Raw genomic sequence first — 20,110 nt, 5'->3', positions numbered from 1 at the left:
AAACACCATTATGGTTCCAGCAGGCAACCTACAGAGGTGTAAAACTGTAGGGATGCAACAATCAGCATGTTCACACAGCAATTTGCGCAATTGTATCTCGTAAGACATTTTTATGTGAATTTTCTGAAGTCAAAACAAGGCATGGCCGGACATTTTACATGCACATAAAACATCTCAGATATGTCATGTTGCCATTCATTATCTTTCATCCTCCTAACTGATTCATTCACAGTAAACCTGATTACAGCCATCATATTAAAACAACACAAAGGCCCATCAGATTGATGAACTAAAGGTTTAAGCCCTTATAGACTGTTCCGTTACCATTATTAGAATAAACACTAGTAGTTCTTCTTGTTCACAAAGCGCACACAACATCCTCCGGGGAAACCCTCCAGGTTGGTGAATTTGTGAAACGTTTATTGTCTTTTTTCCAAGTTTGCATGGACCAGGACAGAGCGGCAATACAGTAAATAAAACATGAACAGTATAAAACAGCAAAGAACATGAATGAATACAGGATGACCAGAAGCAGCACAGAATCGTAATCTACAAGTTCATATCATTGAATACTCAGCGTGTCTTTTTGAAAAATAAGAAGGAAACCTATACCGCGTCCTTTTCCAGGATTAACCAAGAATCTACAGGTGATCATCACCTCGATGAGTCTCTTGTTTCAGCGCGAGTGAGCGTCAGCGACACATTTCACATTCTGTGCACCTGCAGAAAGAAAAAGAAATCACTGATGATTTGATCAATTAAAGTCTTGTAAATTCAGGTATATTCTGACCAATTCTATTAACCTTACAGCGTAAAAGACTGGCGCATACAGAAATCACAACACGTGTTTAAATAAGTAAAAAGGTTAGCTCCAATTCAAACTTTGTCAAGTCATTTGCATTGTATTAACCATTTATTTCATTTGAGCTTAAAAATGTTAATACACGACTTGAAAGAAAATGGCTTGCTTAACAATCGCAAAATGCTGTTTAAATCATATGGATCTGAACTTTGCATTCACCTACATTTAAACTGATCATCATATATTCTCAATAGAGGGCATGTCATAAGAAAAGGTCTCAAACATGTCCTCCTTACGTCTTCTCAAATGTGTAACTTTAAAAATATTTCAAATTGTACAACTTGTTGCTAGTCTTCAAAATTTTACAATAACTGATATTTTACAAAAGAGAAAAAAACCTACCTTTCTATTAGGAAAAAAAAGGGGGATAAGATTATCTTCTTAGAAATATTTGGTACGGTTGAGAGCTTTTTGCGCCAGCTGGCCGCTCCCATCCGTTATTCTCTCCCAGTCCGTTTGACCCACCACAAAGCCGATCGCGCGCTTTCGATCTGCTTCTTTCTGCTCTTCAAGATCAGCCCATCGAACCTTTACAAAGAGGAAAACCACCAGGGTGTCATGTCCCGTTTTGCCCGACAATTATACAAAAACATTCTAGGACAACTAAAGCTACACCTCAGTAGGACAACGCATTAAATTACCCGTTTCTTTCCTGGTTCAGACATGCGTGTGGCATAGTCGTCTGGCAGCTGAAGATAGTCTTCCAGGTCTGCCGCGTGTTCACCTTCACGTTTCCTCTTCCCGCTGCTCCCCAGACCGTCCAACTTGTCTGGATAAATGGAAAATTACCGTTCAGGTCACCTCTGTCCTCGAGTATGAACCATAACCTGATCTTAACATTTAATAACAAATGAAAAGCCTAGTTCAGATGATCAGAATCATCTGGTTTAGCAGGTTCGCCCACATCCAGTACATCCACATCATTACTACAGAGACAACAGAGTCTCTTATTCAGTTTCCCTCCTCATTTTGCCTGCTTGAGATTTGTAGACATAATGACCCTGTTTGCATAAACATGTCGATTGGGGTAAAAAAAGAATTGCCTGGCAAAGGAGGTGCATGTAGCTCCTTCTGGCCTTATGGGCAGAAGAGGAGCTTCTCATCCTCATTGTACATTCAGGTAAATGCTGGTACGTGTTGTGGTTGAAGTCTGATTCACTGATGGAACATCTCTCCTAGTGGTCCATCAGTGAATCACACACAAAGATACTTGTAAAAATAAGACATAAGAGCACTATCATCAGCATATAAACGCACTGTGGTAAATGAACTAAAAATAGAAATACCCACCAAGTTTTGCTTCAGACGTGTCCATCTCCCATTTGCTTTTTGGAATGTAGCCCTATATTATATAAAGAAACACTGCAATGGTTAAACAACGGGGTAATGGGGGAGGAGGGGTTGGCGAGAAGAAAGCAAGGAAAAGTGGTCGGCTGAAAAGAGAGGAGACTGGTTTATCAGAGGTAAAGAGACAAAGACAACTGAATAATGAGTCTACATGGGAAATTATCTACACGCAAGCAAGATGATGAACACAGCATTCAGTTTTCCTTTGGATTATGAAGATGGACGGACATTTGTCTTTGAATCTCTACGGTAGAAAACATAAAGAATAGGCCCTATGATATGCTGGTGACCTATCCAGGGTGTACCCAGCCTCTCACCCAATGTCAGCTGGGATTGGCTTCAGCCCCCCCCTCTGGACTGGGTCCACCCACAAATTATGAGTTGGACCAATTGACAAGAATCCAAAGATGATGAGAGTGACAAGAGCGAGCTGAGCCAAACTCGTGGCCTCGTGATACCACGAGCTTTGTGCCCGTTGTGATTCCATTAATCCGGCGCCACGGATTGAAATTCCAGCATGACCGTGCACGCCCTCGTGTGGCACAGATTTGCACTTCCCTATTAAATGAGGAAGAAGTCTCGGCCCTGCCTCGGCCTGCACACTCGCCAGACCTGTCGCCCCCGTTGAACTTGTGTTTTATGCTCTGAATTGGGGCGTTAGGAACAATGCATCACAGCCAGAAAACATCCAAGTTCGCCAAGCTCCTGTAAAGGAGTGGAATATTCCACAAGGCCATATTGGCACAGTTGTGACAGAGGCGAGTAACACTACGCAAAGCAAATCGGGACATACTCAGTGAAGAGAGGGTGAAAATCCAAAATCTGACCCTACTTAACGCTGCATTCATTTTTGTGACAATCGTGATTAATTAAAGGTTTATTTTAATAAGATAAAAGAAATACCATATCTGCCTTAAATGATAAAGAAGTGAATGCTGTGTTTATCTTTTTGTTCAGTACAGTAAAGACAAACATGTTCCCCTTTGTTAATACAAACTAGTGAGTGAGACTAAGTCTAAGTTCTTGGACACAGGCAAAACCAACGAGTAGTCAACAGCTGTGCCCTCCTTTAGAAAAATGTCAAGCAAACATCTATCTACATCTATACTTGAAACTAAAAGCAAAACAAGAAGTCTAATATCAAATCTTGTAATTTGCATGTGTGAGTTAAAGATCATGGGATCAGACCATTTTACTGTCATTCCTGATTTTAATAACTATAAAGAATATTACCCATGAGCCTCATTCTTTTACAAACAAAAAAACTCTGTGTGTGTTTTAGTGAGATAGCTTTTTTCATGACGGTCTACTGTCTGTACTGGACAGAAGACACTTCATTCTTTGGGTACGTTTATTAATTTAGACTAAAGACCAGCTTTTTAGTGACAGTATGTTAAAATAAGTTCAGGATCATTTGTAAATCTTGGACTTTATTTCAGTTGCTCACATTTTGAAGGCAAAGCCACAAAACAGTGATGAGTTATGAGCCCTCATGTGAGTGACTGTCAGTTTAACAGCCGATACCTTTTTATTTCAGCTGAGCTGAACCTAAAGAAACACTTCAGTTATTCAGAGAAAGCTTTAGCAATGAAATACAAAAACCTGCCAGTCTTTACTACCAGTAACATGACAGAGCACAGAACCTCACGTCAATTCACAACATAAAGGAAAGTCTGATTAAATCTGTGGCACATCTGTTAATAATGTCATGATTTAAGAACATGTTAACATGTTGGCTGGGTTCATGGGTGAAACACATTTAAACATATTAAGGTCAATGTGTTTTTTGTTTTTACAACTTTGTTGTTGATTGTGTCCCTATATTCGTGTTTTTTCCTCTCTAAATAAAAACCTGTACATCAAATAAAAAAAGATGTTAGTGATTCCTAAATTCTCTTCAGAAGAGCTGTTTTACTATAACAACATCAAAATCAATTCACAGATGGCGTGAACAGAGGCAAAGTGTTGTTGTTTTGACAGCAGCTTTGAAAAAAGGTTAAATCCACCTGTAAGAACTTCAGATATATGGCACAATGACAACAATCAAATCTATCAATCGAGTTAAAACAGGGGACAAAGTTTTAAGAGGGAAAGGACCACAGAGTTATAGTAATGTGCTGGATAATAATTCCAATAAAGTGTAATTCAATTTTATTATTAAATATATTTATGCATTGATTATCATTTATTTGTGGCTTTTATGCCGAACTCTTCTTTGTTATTGTGCTGAGAAATGTGTAATTCACACTATTCATATTCTTACACTATTCTCCCACACAGATATTTTCAGTTTTTGTTCTGGTTCAACCTCTGCTTAGGTTGAAGATTGACAACACAGAGAGATTTCAATCAACTGCTGTTTGTTTCAGGTCATTTCAGTCCTGACAAAAAGTCTAAGAAAGAGTCTGACTTCAAATGTAATTATTTTTTCTCAACAACCGCTCATCCAACTGTCTGCATATTTGTATTGCTGAGGAGTTAATGTTGAGAGTGCACTGAAGGTTTTTTGGATGAGCACTTCTTGAGAATGCGTTTTCTACATGTTATATGACACAAAGAAAGAGGTGGAGCTACCCTGTGAGGGCAGTGAAGCACCCGGACAATTCCCAGAAGGCACATGTCAGGGTTTTAAGAAATGTGTGTTGCTTAGGACCCAAGAGTTTTGAGCGCGACATTGTTTGAATGATGCTCTTAAGTAGGCTGGACTAATGCAGTCCAAACAATTAGTCCTTACCGACAGTTTGAATGGCAAAACGGCTGTGTGGGTGAAAGGCCTCTTAAAAGCACCAGTGTTAAAAGTGGGTAAAACTATAGTGAATTAGAACAGTATGAATTATTAAAAAGTACACTTTTTAAATATGCCGCTGCATATTGAACTCAGAGGATCATCTACACAGGGGTATATCTGGATTTCATAGTTTAATGTACAAAACAAGCTTGATGATTAAAGCTGAAGAAAGAAGGAAAGCTGTAGCTTAGGAAGCAAACAGCCAAGATCTGATCCGATTATTCACGGAAGAGACTGTTTCTAGACTTTTACTTAGAAAAAAACCCATAAAAAATACATTCAGGCTGGAAACCTTGTGTGTGTGGTGCAGCTGCTGCACACACTGCGAAGTGAAGCACTTGTACTTCCGTGCAATACTACATCACCGTGGTGTAGTCACAAGTTTAACACACAACATGTGACCACATCTAACTGTACTGCAGTGAGTGGTAAATTAAAATAAGCAAAATATACAGTGCATTAATATTCTGTTTAGGGAAGAATGATGGTGGTACAGCAAAGTAGGATGATGTAGCAGCACCATCCCTTTACTTCAGTATTTGTTAAGTATTATATTAAGCTATATACTGATTTGGGGTTAATGTCAATTTCCCCAAACCCAGCATGGAGTGGCCCGAGCACAGTAAGTGCCCTGCATCAACAGGGACTTTAGATAAAATGTTTCAATTCGATTGCTTTCAATTATAAGTCTTCTTCTCGTGTTAATGAAATGAGCTCTTAATTCGATTATATTTAGCTTGAACTGAAATGTTAATGTAAAATGTTGTGTCATTGCAACAACTTCGTGTGGATGAAAACTGAAGGCATTTGTAGACACTCTAATTTCTGTATATTTTTAAGTACTTAGTATAGGTGCTAAGACATTACCTCTTGATTCAAGCTTAGATATAACGTAATGTCAGATTTTGATTTCATCGTGAACTGTCCATCTAAGGATTCAAGGAAGATTACAATAAAAAGAAGTAAAACTTTTATACAATCTAAAACTGCCGTATACCTCTATGGCATGTTTTTTCTTAACAGTAATGTGTTCCTTTTTATAAATATATATCAAAATATGAATTAACCCAGTAGCAACAAAAGTATTATCTGATCAAGTGTAACATTTAAATACATTTGGAATCTAGCTAATTGTGACTGAGGTGTTGCAGCAGCGATGAGCCAACAAACTATCGCTGTGTTCTTATTTAGGATTCAACCACTGGTGGTGCTTGAAACCCTCATGCTGCTTTTGGATATGGATATTAGAAACACCAAGTGTGATTCATGTGTGGATCTACAAAACAGCAGTTCTAGACCTGCAGTTCAGAGACAGTTGGGTTTCAGGTTATGGTACACGTGACATCAGGCTTCAACCACCGTAAAAGTCTAAATAAAAAAGGGTTTTGGAGACGACATGTGTTCACTGTGTGGAACTGCAGGTCTGAGCTGGATGATTGTAAAAAATATTTGATTGAATCTTTCCATCCATAGGTCATGGAAAACAATATCAAATTCTTCCTGTCTCTGGTAATCCGGAGTTTATAGCAAACATCTAGAAGCATTTGGTCATTATTTTTTAATTCTGTGAAAAACTTTTTTTATCCAATAAAGTCATCACTTTATTGGATAATTGACTAAGTGACTTTTATAATGAAAGAGGGAACACTTAGGTACATCTACTGAATAAAAAACATAAAAATGCACGCGCAGTGCAGGACTCAAGTTTTCGGTTTTAGGGGAGTAAGGAATTACAAGGAAATATTTCATGTTAAATGGAATTTCCTTTTCCAAAGGTTACACATTAGATGGGAAACTTTTTAAGAGTTCATGTTTCAGTGGTTTTACATGAATTGCTACCACCTGTAATTTTAGCGGAGGCAAGCAGCACTGTCATGAGAGAAACCCATTCCCACCATGTATGCATTGAATTAGCACTTACACTGGAGAACATTAAAAACTATGACACTATTCTATGCTGAGTCTTGTCAATAGCCTCAGCGTAGAAAGGCCAAAGACAAAAAGTATGCATTTTAAGGACCTGGTTTTAACGGTTTAACACATTTGTTGAGAGACATGAGAAACAAAAATTGACAATTCCTACTTCCTACAAGAAAAGCCGATTTGCTTTTATGCGATTGCTTTTTGGCAACTGAACCCAATGCCAGTAGCCTCTTGCTATTGTTGCTGTATTGAAGATAATTGTCCAGCAGTTCACACAGGTTTGGTCCCAGGCTTTATGCCACATGGGGACAATAACCTTAAAAGGTCGCACCAGAGGATACATTTAAGTTTAGAAACTTTCAAAACCATTTACTAAGTCATCGGTGCTACAGCTTTAAAGAGTTCATCCATCTGTAGTCAACTGAGGAAATTCTTACATTAAATCGTTGATTTCATCAACAAAATGAAAGTTAAGTAAATGTTATAACTTTTCTAGTCGTTTGTTTACATTTTACTGGAGTGGTTGTACAACATCTTAAAAGCTGGGTAGGTCAGTCTGGCCATATTAGCCCGAATACATTCCAGTGTCTGTTGATACTTCGCAATACACCGTCTTTGATATTAAAGGCAATATTTGATTCCTCTTTGTGAAATTTATTTAGTAAACAAATAAAATAAATATATTTTTTGTTTTAGTTTCTTCCTTTTGATAAAGCATACTGTAATATAAAAGAAGCATCATCCAATACGATGCAGACTGACATTTGGGAACAGTAGCATTAAAGCAACAATATCAAGTTTAAATGCATTGATGTGGAGTCATAAAATGTATAATTAAATTTAAGGAAAACCATCAAAAATGTCAACTGAAATCTGAGCAATAGCTCGAAAAATAAAAAGCTGAACAGCAACTGTGCTACTGCTCCTTTGGTTATTGGACAGAATAACTTTATGGTCTCCATCTTGCTTTCCTCTATATTTCTCTTCTGCTCTATAAACCTGTAAATTTCTACATAATCATGTAAAGTATAACCAATTAACTTGTGACTATTCATAATTTCTTTCCTTAATTGCTGTTAAACACAACTGGTCAATAAAAACAATGAGTAAAAGACTAATGGAAAATATCCAATAACTGTATAACGTGATCGATGGAAATACATATAAGTGGAGATGATTCTGACAACAACGTGGCTATGAATTCAAACATATTCATGTCCTACCAGATCTCCCTCTTCTTCCTCCTCTCTCTTGGGTTCCTTGGGCTCGTCATCGGGGTTGAAGTCTTCCATTTCAACCTAATAACAAAAGGCACATGTCAGTTTAGCTCAAGTGATGACAAAGAAGAACAATACTATTTAAAACCAGTCAGGTCTTGATAACCTCACCTCCTCTATAGCAGCATCCTGAAGCAGGGACCGGACATCTAAGCGCACCATGTGACGTGGTGAAGGCTCCCAGTTGTTGGACATCTGCGTACAAAATGCTGTCATTAATAAGTGTTCTTTTTACATATATATAATGGACGTTCATAAATGTACCAAGCGAGCTAACCGCTCTTACAGACCTTCGTTATATCCTTAAGCGAACGCCCGTGGACATTCCTCTTTGAGCAAGTCTGATTGTCTGCAGTGATTTCAGACAGATACACCTTTAAATAAAAAAAGAAAAGAAAACACTTCTTAAGCAACAGAGCAGACTGGAACAATATTTTCTCATTCATGAACACAACTCACCTCAAAGCCTTTAGTTTTGGCTGCACTCCAGAACTGATCAAAATGTTTGACTCTGTCATTAACAGTGTCTAAAATGATGAAGGGGAAAAAGCCGTCATCCAGAGTTTTCTTAAATGTCTTCAGCATGCTGCTCCTGTACGTGTCCTCCATCTCCGGCTCGTACTCGTATTCAAGACCCTGCAACACAGATATATGCGTTACATCTGACATAATATTAACAACAGCAATATACATTTTATTTCAATTAAATTTTCCATCAAATTGTAAACTTCAGAATCACTTTGTCATTTTTTCTGCCAGACTCACCTTGGATTTCACTCTCCTCCCCGTGTCTGGGTCTTTCGCAACTTTCTCAGTCTCCGTCATGAAATAGTCGTCCAAAACAAGAACTCTCGGGGGGGCACCACCACAGTCGACTTCCTTGTCCTTAACATTGTCAACATGATTGAAGTGCTAGGTTTAGTCTATGACTTCTTTTGTAGTTATTTTTGTATTTTATGGTTAAAGTTCAGCTACATTATAATTACAGTACTGATTTGCTGGTAAAAGTTCACTCACCCGTATGAGCTTTGCAACATGGCTTTTTCCACTTCCTGGAAGCCCTCTCATTATGATGACTATCTGTTAGAATAAATATATTGGATGAAAACTCAATATTGTGTAAACTGATAATAAATTATATAGTTCCATCAAAAAAGTAATATGTACCCTTTCAGGTCGAGATAATCTGCCAGGTGGTTTGAGGAGATCGTCAATATTCTTGATTTCTGGCTTCTTCTCGACTCGTGGGGGGGGCTGAGGTGGTGGTGGTAGAGGGGGTGCAACGGGAGGCCCTCTGTCCTCTGGATAACTTCTTCTTTCCGCTGTATGATATTATTTGCAGTTCAGGTATTCCACTACAATACTAAACTGTATTTTCTTTTTAAATGTTAAAATGTGCTTCTACAGATATCCTCTATCATGTAACTATTCACATACCATCGCTGTGTTTGGTATGATTTCAATACACGTCTGATAACTGAGGCCGGATGGGACATACCGTAAGGTGATGTGCTGTGACTGTAACGCTCGGGCCCACTGCGGTCCAGTGAGGCCCGCTCGTAGGGAGGTCTGTCGTAGCCAGGCCTTCCGTAATGCTCATCTCGATCCCGACTGCCACTGCGGTCACGATCACGAAGATCCCACTCTCGATCCCTTAACGCTGAGCGTATATGTGGTGCCAGTGGAGATCTGCACAGAGCAGTGCTAAGTGTCATTTCCTCAACATATTGGCACACAGTAAATACTAATCACAATGTGGGACACAATGTGATATAGTACCTTTCATCAACCATGGAGTGTGTGCTTGAATCAAAAATAGACACACAGAAAAGGATATTACATATTTATGGAAGAAACAAGCTTCCCTATAGTTTAAGGAAAAATGGATGGAAATATTTTACCTGTCATCTCTTTCTCTTGGAGGATAGCGCTCCCTCTCAAATCTATCTCTTTCATATTCAGGTGGAGGCTTTTCTCTGTACAAGTCCCTCTCTCTACTGTACTCCCGACGGTCCATGTAAGGGTCAGAACGTCTTTCATAATAAGGGTCTCTGCCATAAGGATCTCTGAGACCAAGAGGTTCTAGGAGGATAATGAAATAGTTCATCAATGAAAAGAAAAGTACATAAGGAAACTCTGTTATTTAGAAAAAGCTTTAGAGTAAAAACTAACCTTTGTCATAACCCCTGTCTGATTGCACTGGGTCAGGCCTCAGCACAATTCTTTCACCATAAGACATCCGCTCAACAGTGGCACCAGGCTCTGAAATGAGTTAATATCAGCAACAACGTCTGAAAAATGAGCCTGTTTAATCATTTACAGTAAAGAAACAGGTTCCCCTTTGCTGCTCTTACCATGTCCATGCCCATATTCCACAGTCTTTGGAATCATTGAAGCTTTGTGAGCAGAAGGGAGGGCTGGCTGGTAATCTCGGGCAGAATGCTTTGAATCCCAAGACACAGGTTCAGTTGTAGCAGTCAGTCCAGCTGCACTCATGCCCTGAGGATGAGAAAGTTGTTTTTATATAAATCTAACAATTAATTATGAGATGACAACGTAGGAATATAGTTAAGATACTTTGCGTGAAGACGTGTGTAAAGTTAAGGTCTGCCTAGTGTGCTCTAGAGGCCACGGTGCTCTTTGCACCGTGGCAAAGAGCACTAAGATGGTCGTGCTTGTTATTATGATTTACCTTCAAAACATTCCTGACGTCCGGTGGGATCTCCAAACCGAGGAGACCAGCAGGAAGATCAGGCAAGATGTCACTTGGGGCAGGCTGGGGTTCAGGACCAGGGTTCTTCCCCTCTTGCAGTTCTCTGTTAACCAAGAATAATCGAAGATGAGCTCACCTTTAAGTTAACTCAAATCCATATGACCATAAAATTTGTAATCCGATGGCATAACAGAAGATAAACAAAACACTAAACAGCCATCTGCTTGGATAACTAATGTGTATTAAGATGGGTCAATTAAACTTGCTGAACTTTTTGGGGGGAGGTAGAAATCAAAGAGCTGAATATTTCCAAACCTTGCTAATAATACTGCAATTAGCATGAATATATGCTGCCAGGGTTAAGTCAAATGATAACTTGTGTGAGCCTAGGATATGATGTCTAAATCGATAATGAAAGTCTACAAATTACCTTATCAGTTTAAGCTCTTGAGCAGCTTTCAAGATGATCTCATGTTGACGTTGGGAGAGAGCAAGTACATTAGCGCCGGCCGCTCCTGATGCTTGTTCAACTGAGCTCTCTGGTAGGTTTGTGACAGGTGCAGTCGGGGCTGGTGGTTGACGTTTATCAGAAGAAAGCTCTTCCCTGTGCTCATCATAGCGAGGTCTGCGATCTTCAAATTCAGGTGGATACCCTCTTTCTGGTGCTTGAAGGAGTCTTGAAGATCTATCCCATTCAGATGAAGGTGATGGTTGGAACGGGGGCTCCTCCTGGCGGAAAGGTGGCTCTTCCCTGTATTCACGGATCCTAAGTTCTCCTCTTCCCCGTTCATGCTCATCAAATTGATATGGGGGACCTTTTTCTTTTTCCTCTGGCCAATGACCATCCCTGAAGGTCTCCGATGGAGGCCTGTGGGGGGGATAGTCCCTTTCAGGTAGAGCACGATCTCTGTCCCATTCAGACTCATAGTACTTGGCCTCATTAGGAGGACCGTCCTGTGGTGGCCGCCAGCTAAATCTGTCAACACCATGGCCATAATCCTCAACGAAACCCTTATTATACCCCTCTTCAAATTTTTCATGCGTTGGACCTGGCCGCCACATCCCTCTTCCCATAGGTCTCCTCCTCACTCCTCCCCTATCTATCAACTCATGTGGAGGCGGAGGAGGTCCTCTGCCATGTGGTGGCTGCCATCCATCCATTCCTTCATCATACATATGCTCCTCCATTGAATCCATCATTTCGTGGTGTGGAGGTGGCACACGTCTACCTCTTCCTACATCAGGATGCATTGGATGGCTGTGAGGGTCATGTCCATGGTACATGGGGTGTCCTGCTGCATCGGCCTCAGGATCATCAGTGTCCATTCCATGCCCTAACGGGTCATGATCCATTGGCCCATGTGGGGGGTGATGGGGGCGTCCTCGTCCTTGATGCAAGAAACCAGGATGACCACGTGGAGGGCGACCACGGCCAGGGGGAAACGGGGGTCTCATACCTCTCATTAATGGTCTCCTTTCTCCCCAGTAAGGGTCCACTTCCTCCGAGTACTCAGCTGACTCAGGTCCTTCCCAGTGCATGTCCATTGGATCTCCTCTTCCCATAGGTGGTCCTCCTCCTCTTCCCATTGGGGGACCCCCTCTTCCCATTGGAGGACCCCCTCTTCCCATAGGTGGTCCACCTCTACCCATATGAGGGCCACCTCTACCCATATGAGGGCCTCCTCTCATCATTGGGGGCCCTCCTCTACCCATAGGTGGGCCTCCTCTCATCATTGGGGGCCCTCCTCTACCTATAGGTGGTCCACCTCTCATCATCGAGGGCCCTCCTCTCATCATCGGGGGCCTTCCTCTCATCATTGGGGGCCTTCCTCTCCCCATAGGCATTCCTCCTATTGGCTCTTCATAATACTCTTCCTCTGTTTGGAAGTGATCTTCCTCTGGCATCCACATTTCTTCAGTAGGCGCCTCAGAATCCTCACAAGCAAACTCCGCGTATGAGGGATCTTCCCAGTGACTTTCTTCCTGATCTTCTGGTATCCGTGAGTCCTCTTCGGGTGGCATGTAGTCATAAGACATTCCTGCCATCTCCTCCCCTAGCGGGACCGTGTTTGCTCCTGTAAAAACTCCACGGCCCCTCTGCCCACGGCCACGTCCAGGCACTTGAACAGGCACTGGGGGCTGACCTCGTCCCCTCCCAGGGATAGGTCTTGGAGGCTCTGGTCTTGTCTGCATTTGGCCAGAAGCTTTTGGCTCCTGTTTGATTCCTGGGGGCTTTTGAACCATTGGGGTTTTGTTGTTTACCAATTTTTCCTGTGATTTGCTGGCTGTATCAGGAGCAGTCGTTTTTGATGCCACAGTAGAAGAAGAAACAGTTACTGAAGGCTTTTTTTTAAGAGGTTCGGGATTTACGCCATCAACAGACGGTTTATTGGAATCTGGCTCCTTGACATTTTTGTTTGTCTGTAATGTCTGAGGAATGGGGTCATTTTGGACAAAAAAACCTTCATTTTCAAGCAAGTTGTCATCTGCCAAGTCTACACCTTTGGCCTTACCATCTGGCCTTGATTTGCTATTATCTTTTTCAGATTGTGGTTGCACATCAGATTTTTCAGTTTTCTTGGAGTCCACGCCTAAAGGTGTTTTAGAGACCATTTCTGCTTTAAGTTGGGTACCTTGATGTGGCTTTTGCTGTGGCAAAGGTGGGCGCTCAAAACGAGGTGAAGGGCCAGGATTCCTAGGGGGTTGCTCAAACCTTGGCTGCTGCCCAAATCGAGGGGGACCATCAAAGCGCTGCCGTGATTGGTCAAATCTGGGAGGACCATTAAAGCGCTGCCGTGGTTGGTCAAATCTGGGAGGACCATCAAATTGCTGCCGTGGTTGGTCAAACGGTGGAGGACCATCAAAACGCTGCTGTGGCTGGTCAAACCTTGGGGGACCATCAAAACGCTGCTGTGGTTGGTTGAATCTTGGGGGACCATCAAAGCGGTGTTGTGGTTGGTTGAACCTTGGGGGACCATCAAAGCGCTGCTGGGGCTGGTTGAACCTTGGGGGACCATCAGAGCGCTGCTGTGGTTGGTCGAACCTTGGGGGACCATCAGAGCGCTGCTGGGGCTGGTTGAACCTTGGGGGACCATCAGAGCGCTGCTGTGGCTGGTTGAACCTTGGGGGACCATCAGAGCTCTGCTGTGGCTGGTCGAACCTTGGGGGACCATCAGAGCGCTGCTGTGGCTGGTCAAAACTTGGGGGACCATCAGAGCGCTGCTGTGGCTGGTCGAACCTTTGGGGACCATCAGAGCACTGCTGTGGCTGGTCGAACCTTTGGGGACCATCAGAGCGCTGCTGGGACTGGTCGAACCTTGGGGGACCATCAGAGCGCTGCTGTGGCTGGTCGAACCTTGGGGGACCATCAGAGCGCTGCTGTGGCTGGTCGAACCTTTGGGGACCATCAGAGCGCTGCTGGGACTGGTCGAACCTTGGGGGACCATCAGAGCGCTGCTGGGACTGGTCGAACCTTGGGGGACCATCAGAGCGCTGCTGGGACTGGTCGAACCTTGGGGGACCATCAGAGCGCTGCTGGGACTGGTCGAACCTTGGGGGACCATCAAAGCGCTGCTGTGGCTGGTCAAATCTGAAGTTGTTGCAACAAAAAATTTAAGAAAAGATTAAGAACATGAAACAGCATTTACGACTTTGTAAAAAGTGCTACCTTAATTAGGAAAGACAACAAATCTAATGACTTGGGTGTTAGCTGAAGAACCAAATGAAGTAATAGGAGTGTTATAGCAACTGCCAATACTTTGAACTGATATTGAGTGCCAGTTACAATTCCTTTGAGCACTCTATTTGACAGCCTGTTATAACCTTTAATTAAACAAATAGCAATCACATTGTTGCAAAAAAATTCCTGCTAACCGTGGACCTTGTGCACTGTTGAAGCTTGGTGGTTGAATTGTGGGGGGACCTGAAGGTTGTACTCCTGCGGGGCCAATTCCTCTCACAGGGGGTCCAGCAGGTGATTCCTGTTGTGGCCCAAACCCAGTAGGCAGTGGACCTTGAGATCTGGGACCAACAGCACCTGTAGAGTGCTGTATACCCACATTTAGTGACTGCTGCTGCATTTTCATGTCTTGTGCAGGGAACTGGCCATATTGTCCCATCATCCCACTATTATACTGGCCTGAGGGAAATGGCACCATGGCAGACAGAGCGGCCACCCTTTCTTGAAGGTGGGCATTGGTGGCATTCATCTGCTCCTGCCACTGCTTCCATTGGTGCTCATAGTCCTGCAGTTGGTCTTTGTGGGGATAGGTCTTGAACTGCTCATACCACAGGACAAATGAGCGATCCCAGTCTTGAAATAAGGGGGTGAACTGTTGTTGTTGATTTTCATAGTGCCTCAGCTGCATTTCAGGAGACATTGACTGCAATGAAGGAAACAAGGGAAAGAATAAATTTAATTGATAACGTGCAGTTAACTGAAATCGTTTGCGCCTTCTAGATTTTTTGGTTTTAAGACTACACATAATATGCTGACTTTTGATCTTTTATTTTCCATAAAGGTCATCTCCATACCAGCGAAAAAAAAACATCAAGAAAGCTGTCACATTTGTCTACCTGAAGGTCTGCTGGTTGCTGAATCAGCTGTTGGTATTTCTCCAGGATCTGCTGAAGCTTCTCATGCTGTTGCATCAGAGCCTGGTATTGTAAGCCTGCTCTCTGCTGTTGCACATGCTGCCACTGTGCTGCTGCAACTTGTAACTGCTGGAGGCGGGCAGCCTCCACCGGGTCATGTGGGTCTTCAGGCTTTGAAAAAGAAACAAGGCAAAAATGAAACAGTCACAAAGAATTATAGTTTGAGATGGAAGGGAGAACACATTTTTAAGATGGAGGTAGGCAAAATCGAGAACATATTACACTATTTGTGGTTATGAAACCTCAATTCTTTGAGTACTGCTCAATTTGTTTTCACTTTTGTAACTTGCACTAGGCATATGAGAAATTAACATAAATTAGGAGTCATTATAAGCATTCACCATTGAAGTGGATAAAGAATGAATGTGCCAGAGTCCTAAGAATTTTACAGATTCATGACTTGGTCACTAGATTTAAAGATTGTTTTGATCTAGTGATCGATGATTATGTCTGGTAAACTTTGCTTAAAACCTGATTTGGTATGTTAAAGGCTGTTGAGTTTGGTATTAAGTTTAAAAGATGAGTCTTTTTGTAATCGATGCTGGTAGAGGAACAGCCATGATGAATAAGGCCAATTAATCTGAGAATCGTCTATTCTCAGATGCTACATATATTACAGAATTATATATGTAGCATCGTTCAGTTTATGGAATACAGCAACTACTATGGATATTATTTATACAGTATAAGTAATAGCACTGCTATGTGTTTTAAAAATGTTTTAAAAAATAAAAATAACTCATTGTCATCATCACTCTCTCTGGAGCCACAGTGGGCTTGAACCTTTTTCACATACAGTAGTATTCGCCATTGTCACCAGACAGAGAGGCAACAACTCTTTTGTGTATTTCACCAGTGGCAAGTCATAAGGACACAATGTGATTTAGGAAAGCACATTAATACTTAACTATTCAATAGGATGCGAACCCCGAAATGTCACATAGAGAATGACAACAATTCTAGCCATTCATGGATGTGTTGTTAGAATGGGTGACGCAAGTAGAGGAAGATATATGGGGATGCTGTGGGGACGTCTTCAGACTTGGGGGTGACAATTGCTGAGGTTAGTCTTTGTATATTGTTGCACCTTCTGGTCTCCTTGATGCATTAAGTCTACATTAAAAACTTCTGCATAACACATCAGCTGCTGCCCAAGTTCTCCAAGTCTGACATTGTCATATAATCACCCCTCTAACATGCTAGGAATGCTTACCCCTGTTTCGTCAGGTGGAGGAGGAGGTGCTGGAGGGTCATCTCTTGGTGGGGGTGGAGGTGGTGCGTTTCTTGGTGGTTCTGACGGAGGCGGAGGAGGAACTGCGTGACCTGGGGGTGGCAGCACATGGCCATCACCCTCTTTTTGATTCTGTTTGGCTTTCTCTTGCTTCAACCTCTGTAGATTCTGAAGATGCTGTTTGTACCAACGTTGCTGTTGATCCTGGATGAAACGATTAGAGAGACGTGTTAGAAGAACACAAGGAACCTTGCCCTTTTCGTTACCACGATTATTCTGGTTCGGTCACTTCTAGTTTATGAAGAAGTAAAAAACAATAATTTGACAATAAAGACACAAGCTAGTTGGAACAGATACTTATTCTCATCTCTAAACTTTATAGACTGTGATGGGTTCTATAAATAAAAAAAAACACTGCTTCCCATTATTTCCCCTGAATCATTCCGAATTCAAATTATGAAAGACATTTAGGGAGCGGTCAGTAATTATATGTTGACAGTAAAAGGCATTATATGCAACTATTGAATGACATTGAAAGGATAATTACTTTTGTTAACATGCTTCAAATTATAAAACTCTAGTGTAATATCATATAGACATAGAGATTTGACACATAGAAGACCATACTGCTCAATTCAATTCATATTTTCCTAACTAACATTATTATTACTGAGATCAGCTTCTCCTTATATGTTGTATTAATTATAAACCAAAATAGTACAAATTTTTTAACAAGCTGGAATGCACGGAATGTGTTATTTTCAGTAACAACTCCAGGCTGTGCATATCTGTGACAGCCCTGATGGACCTGATTATCTGGTCTCCTCTTCACAGCTCTCAATGTGTTGAAGGAGAGAAGATTTCTCACATCTTCCATCATCATCATCATCATCAAAACAAAGATCTTGACAATTATTTTAAATTTGTCCTGATTACAATCATGTCAATGAATCTAATGAGCATTTATATTGGTTATATTTATAAAGGGAGACCCCCCACTGTAAAATCTACTAGAAGAAAATAACTCTTACTGTAAGTTTGTTATGATAGCTCTTAATACAGAGTATACCAGATTTAATGGTGATTATGCATTTATAGGATCTGCAACAGTTGTATCTCAACATTTACATATCTGACACTCACAGTGTGATGCTTGCAAGTATTACATGTTTGATTTGAAAGAATAATGACATCCTGTCACCAAAGCAGGACAGTGACAAGCATTGCAAACCCTACCCATGTTTAAATGCCCATGCAACACTTCGGCATTTATTATAAATAATCAATAACAAAAAGTTTGCTGAGGTGCTTTGAGGCTGCATGTAGACCAAAGAGGCACTGATGAAAACAAACAGGGGTGTGACAACAACACGTGTCAAACTAAACTGATGCAAGTCAATACCTGTAAGGCTGAAGATTTGTCGTCTTCCGTCATGGACCCATCCTTCTTGTTGGCCTCTTTGAAACCATCGTTATTCTCCGGGGGCTTTGCTGACGGAGGCTCCGGAGGAGGAGGACACGGTTGTTGCTCTGCAACGTGCGGCTGTGGTGGCGGCGGAGGCGGCTGCTGGTGACCCGGCATGGGAGCAGGGGGAGCTCTGGTCGGAGGGGCCGGGGTCCCGTCTTGTGTCCCGTAGGTCTGAGCTCCAGTGCTACCCTCTATATGTCCCGGAGCCTCGGAGTCCCACTGGGAGCCCGGGTACCCACCACCGTACGCCCCGGCGCTGTTACCGTGATGCAACACCGACTGGAGCTGCTTCTGGTGCAGCATCTGCAGCTGCTGCATCTGCTGGAGGTGCTGCTCCTGGAGACTGGAGAACAGCGAGCCGGCACCGGCACCGCCGCCACCGCCGCCACCACCACCACTGCCTCCTCCTCCTCCTCCACCACCACCACCAACGCCGCCGCCGGACGGGGCTTCGAAGCCGCCGAATCCCGCGGCAGGGGCGGCACCCGGAGGCTTACGAGGCCCGGAACCTCCATAGTTTTGCGAATGAGAACCAGCGTAATTGCCCCAGGAGGGGTACATTGTTCGAGAGCGAAGCGGTGAGCACGGCCTGTGTGCTCACATACAGCCCGGCCCGAGAGGCTAAGCTAACAGCTAACGGCTAACGCTGACCCACCTTCTGCAGAACCGACAGCTACGTGTTCATGTCTCCCGGGGGAAACAGACGGCGTCACACCCGGATGATAAACATTAGATAAACAGTTTCTGCGTAAATAAATAACGTTCAGCTTGAAGACAATGTGCAACACCGACGTTAAGCTGAGACACCAAGACGTCCGGCAACGGTGGAGCATGGAACTGATGACGGAAGGACGTCACGAGTCGTTAGGTGACAACTTCCTATTTATTTATTCATTCATTCATCCATTTGTTTCCAGTAAGATCTAATCCATATAATAAGTATCATGAATGTTTCAAATAAAATGCCAATGTGTGGAGTACTCTTTCTTTATCAAGGCTTTATAAATGTACACAATTAAAAAATGGCATCAAACTAAATATAGTATACAAAGTTTCTTTAGAGGCATATTTTTAAGAGTATTTATTTATTTATTTGTTGTTCACAGTGAGTTACATTGTGGTTTCCATTTAAAATGGAAATGAATAACATTTTTAGGGGGAAATTGTGTTAACATATATGATTTAACTTGTTGTTCTTATTCTCCTTCTCTTCTTCTTCTTTTTCTTCTTCTACTTCTAAGATAAAAACACAATATGCAATAGCACTATATAATTAAAAGTAGGCTGCATGACCAATATATAAACTATATGATTGTGCAGTTTGACCTCACTAGACTCTGGTTGTGACAACTGATGGCAAAAAGGTTTACAAGGCATGAGGCTGGATTCATATATTGCATGAAACACTTATTCTTGTTGAATTCACCTAATTCAGGAGCTAAATATTATTATAAGTAAAATAGAATGATGCCACTTTGTCAAAATGTGTTCAAACTGGTTACAACCTTCACATGATGCTCATCAGCTGACCCTGGATCTGTGACTTTACCACAAGAGGGAGACATTTACAAAGACATTTATTCTCAACAAGGCTCCATTGGCTGTAAAAACAACACCAGGAGCAGCAACAATAACAACAACAGTAATTAAAAAGTAAATAAAGTTATTAATTCCAACCAAATTTGAGCTCTTAACACATTTCTCTTACATTTCAATTTGTGGGATTGCTCAGTGAAGTAATATGACAATATTTAAATAAACGACAATAATATGTGCAACTATATGATGATATTCAATTCAATATGAAGTTATACATCAAACAACCCTGATATTCTTGTATAGACTTTG

General features: G+C 41.9%; 1 protein-coding gene across 1 annotated transcript; it reads right to left on the bottom strand.

Annotated features, from left to right (window-relative positions):
• Positions 1-403: 403 nt before the first annotated feature.
• On the bottom strand, positions 404-19,123 carry ylpm1 (YLP motif containing 1). The gene is made up of 22 exons (XM_053444737.1): positions 18,700-19,123; positions 18,197-18,618; positions 16,777-16,998; positions 15,486-15,674; positions 14,784-15,292; positions 11,341-14,499; positions 10,890-11,013; positions 10,552-10,696; positions 10,370-10,459; positions 10,099-10,279; positions 9,696-9,886; positions 9,365-9,519; positions 9,215-9,277; positions 8,963-9,082; positions 8,657-8,833; positions 8,488-8,571; positions 8,309-8,392; positions 8,144-8,218; positions 2,153-2,204; positions 1,504-1,631; positions 1,205-1,390; positions 404-720 (listed from the first exon to the last, which is right to left on the bottom strand). The coding sequence occupies exons 1-21, from the start codon at positions 18,821-18,823 to the stop codon at positions 1,244-1,246; spliced, it is 6,441 nt and encodes a 2,146-aa protein (XP_053300712.1). The 5' UTR covers positions 18,824-19,123; the 3' UTR covers positions 404-720; positions 1,205-1,243.
• Between the last annotated feature and the right edge of the window lie 987 nt (positions 19,124-20,110).

The sequence above is a fragment of the Pleuronectes platessa genome, chromosome 17 (genome assembly GCF_947347685.1).
Source record: "Pleuronectes platessa chromosome 17, fPlePla1.1, whole genome shotgun sequence".
Lineage (NCBI taxonomy): Eukaryota > Metazoa > Chordata > Actinopteri > Pleuronectiformes > Pleuronectidae > Pleuronectes > Pleuronectes platessa.
The sequence above is the reverse complement of the archived record's forward strand: the minus strand, read 5'-3'. Positions and strand labels throughout refer to the sequence as shown.

Coding starts and splice junctions, on each gene's coding strand:
- ylpm1 (XM_053444737.1), bottom strand. CDS start 18,823: ATGTACCCCTCCTGGGGCAATTACGCTGGTTCTCATTCGCAAAACTAT. Junction 9,520..9,695: donor TCACAGCACATCACCTTACG/GTATGTCCCATC, acceptor AATATCATACAG/CGGAAAGAAGAAGTTATCCA. Junction 9,278..9,364: donor GATTATCTCGACCTGAAAGG/GTACATATTACT, acceptor TTATTCTAACAG/ATAGTCATCATAATGAGAGG.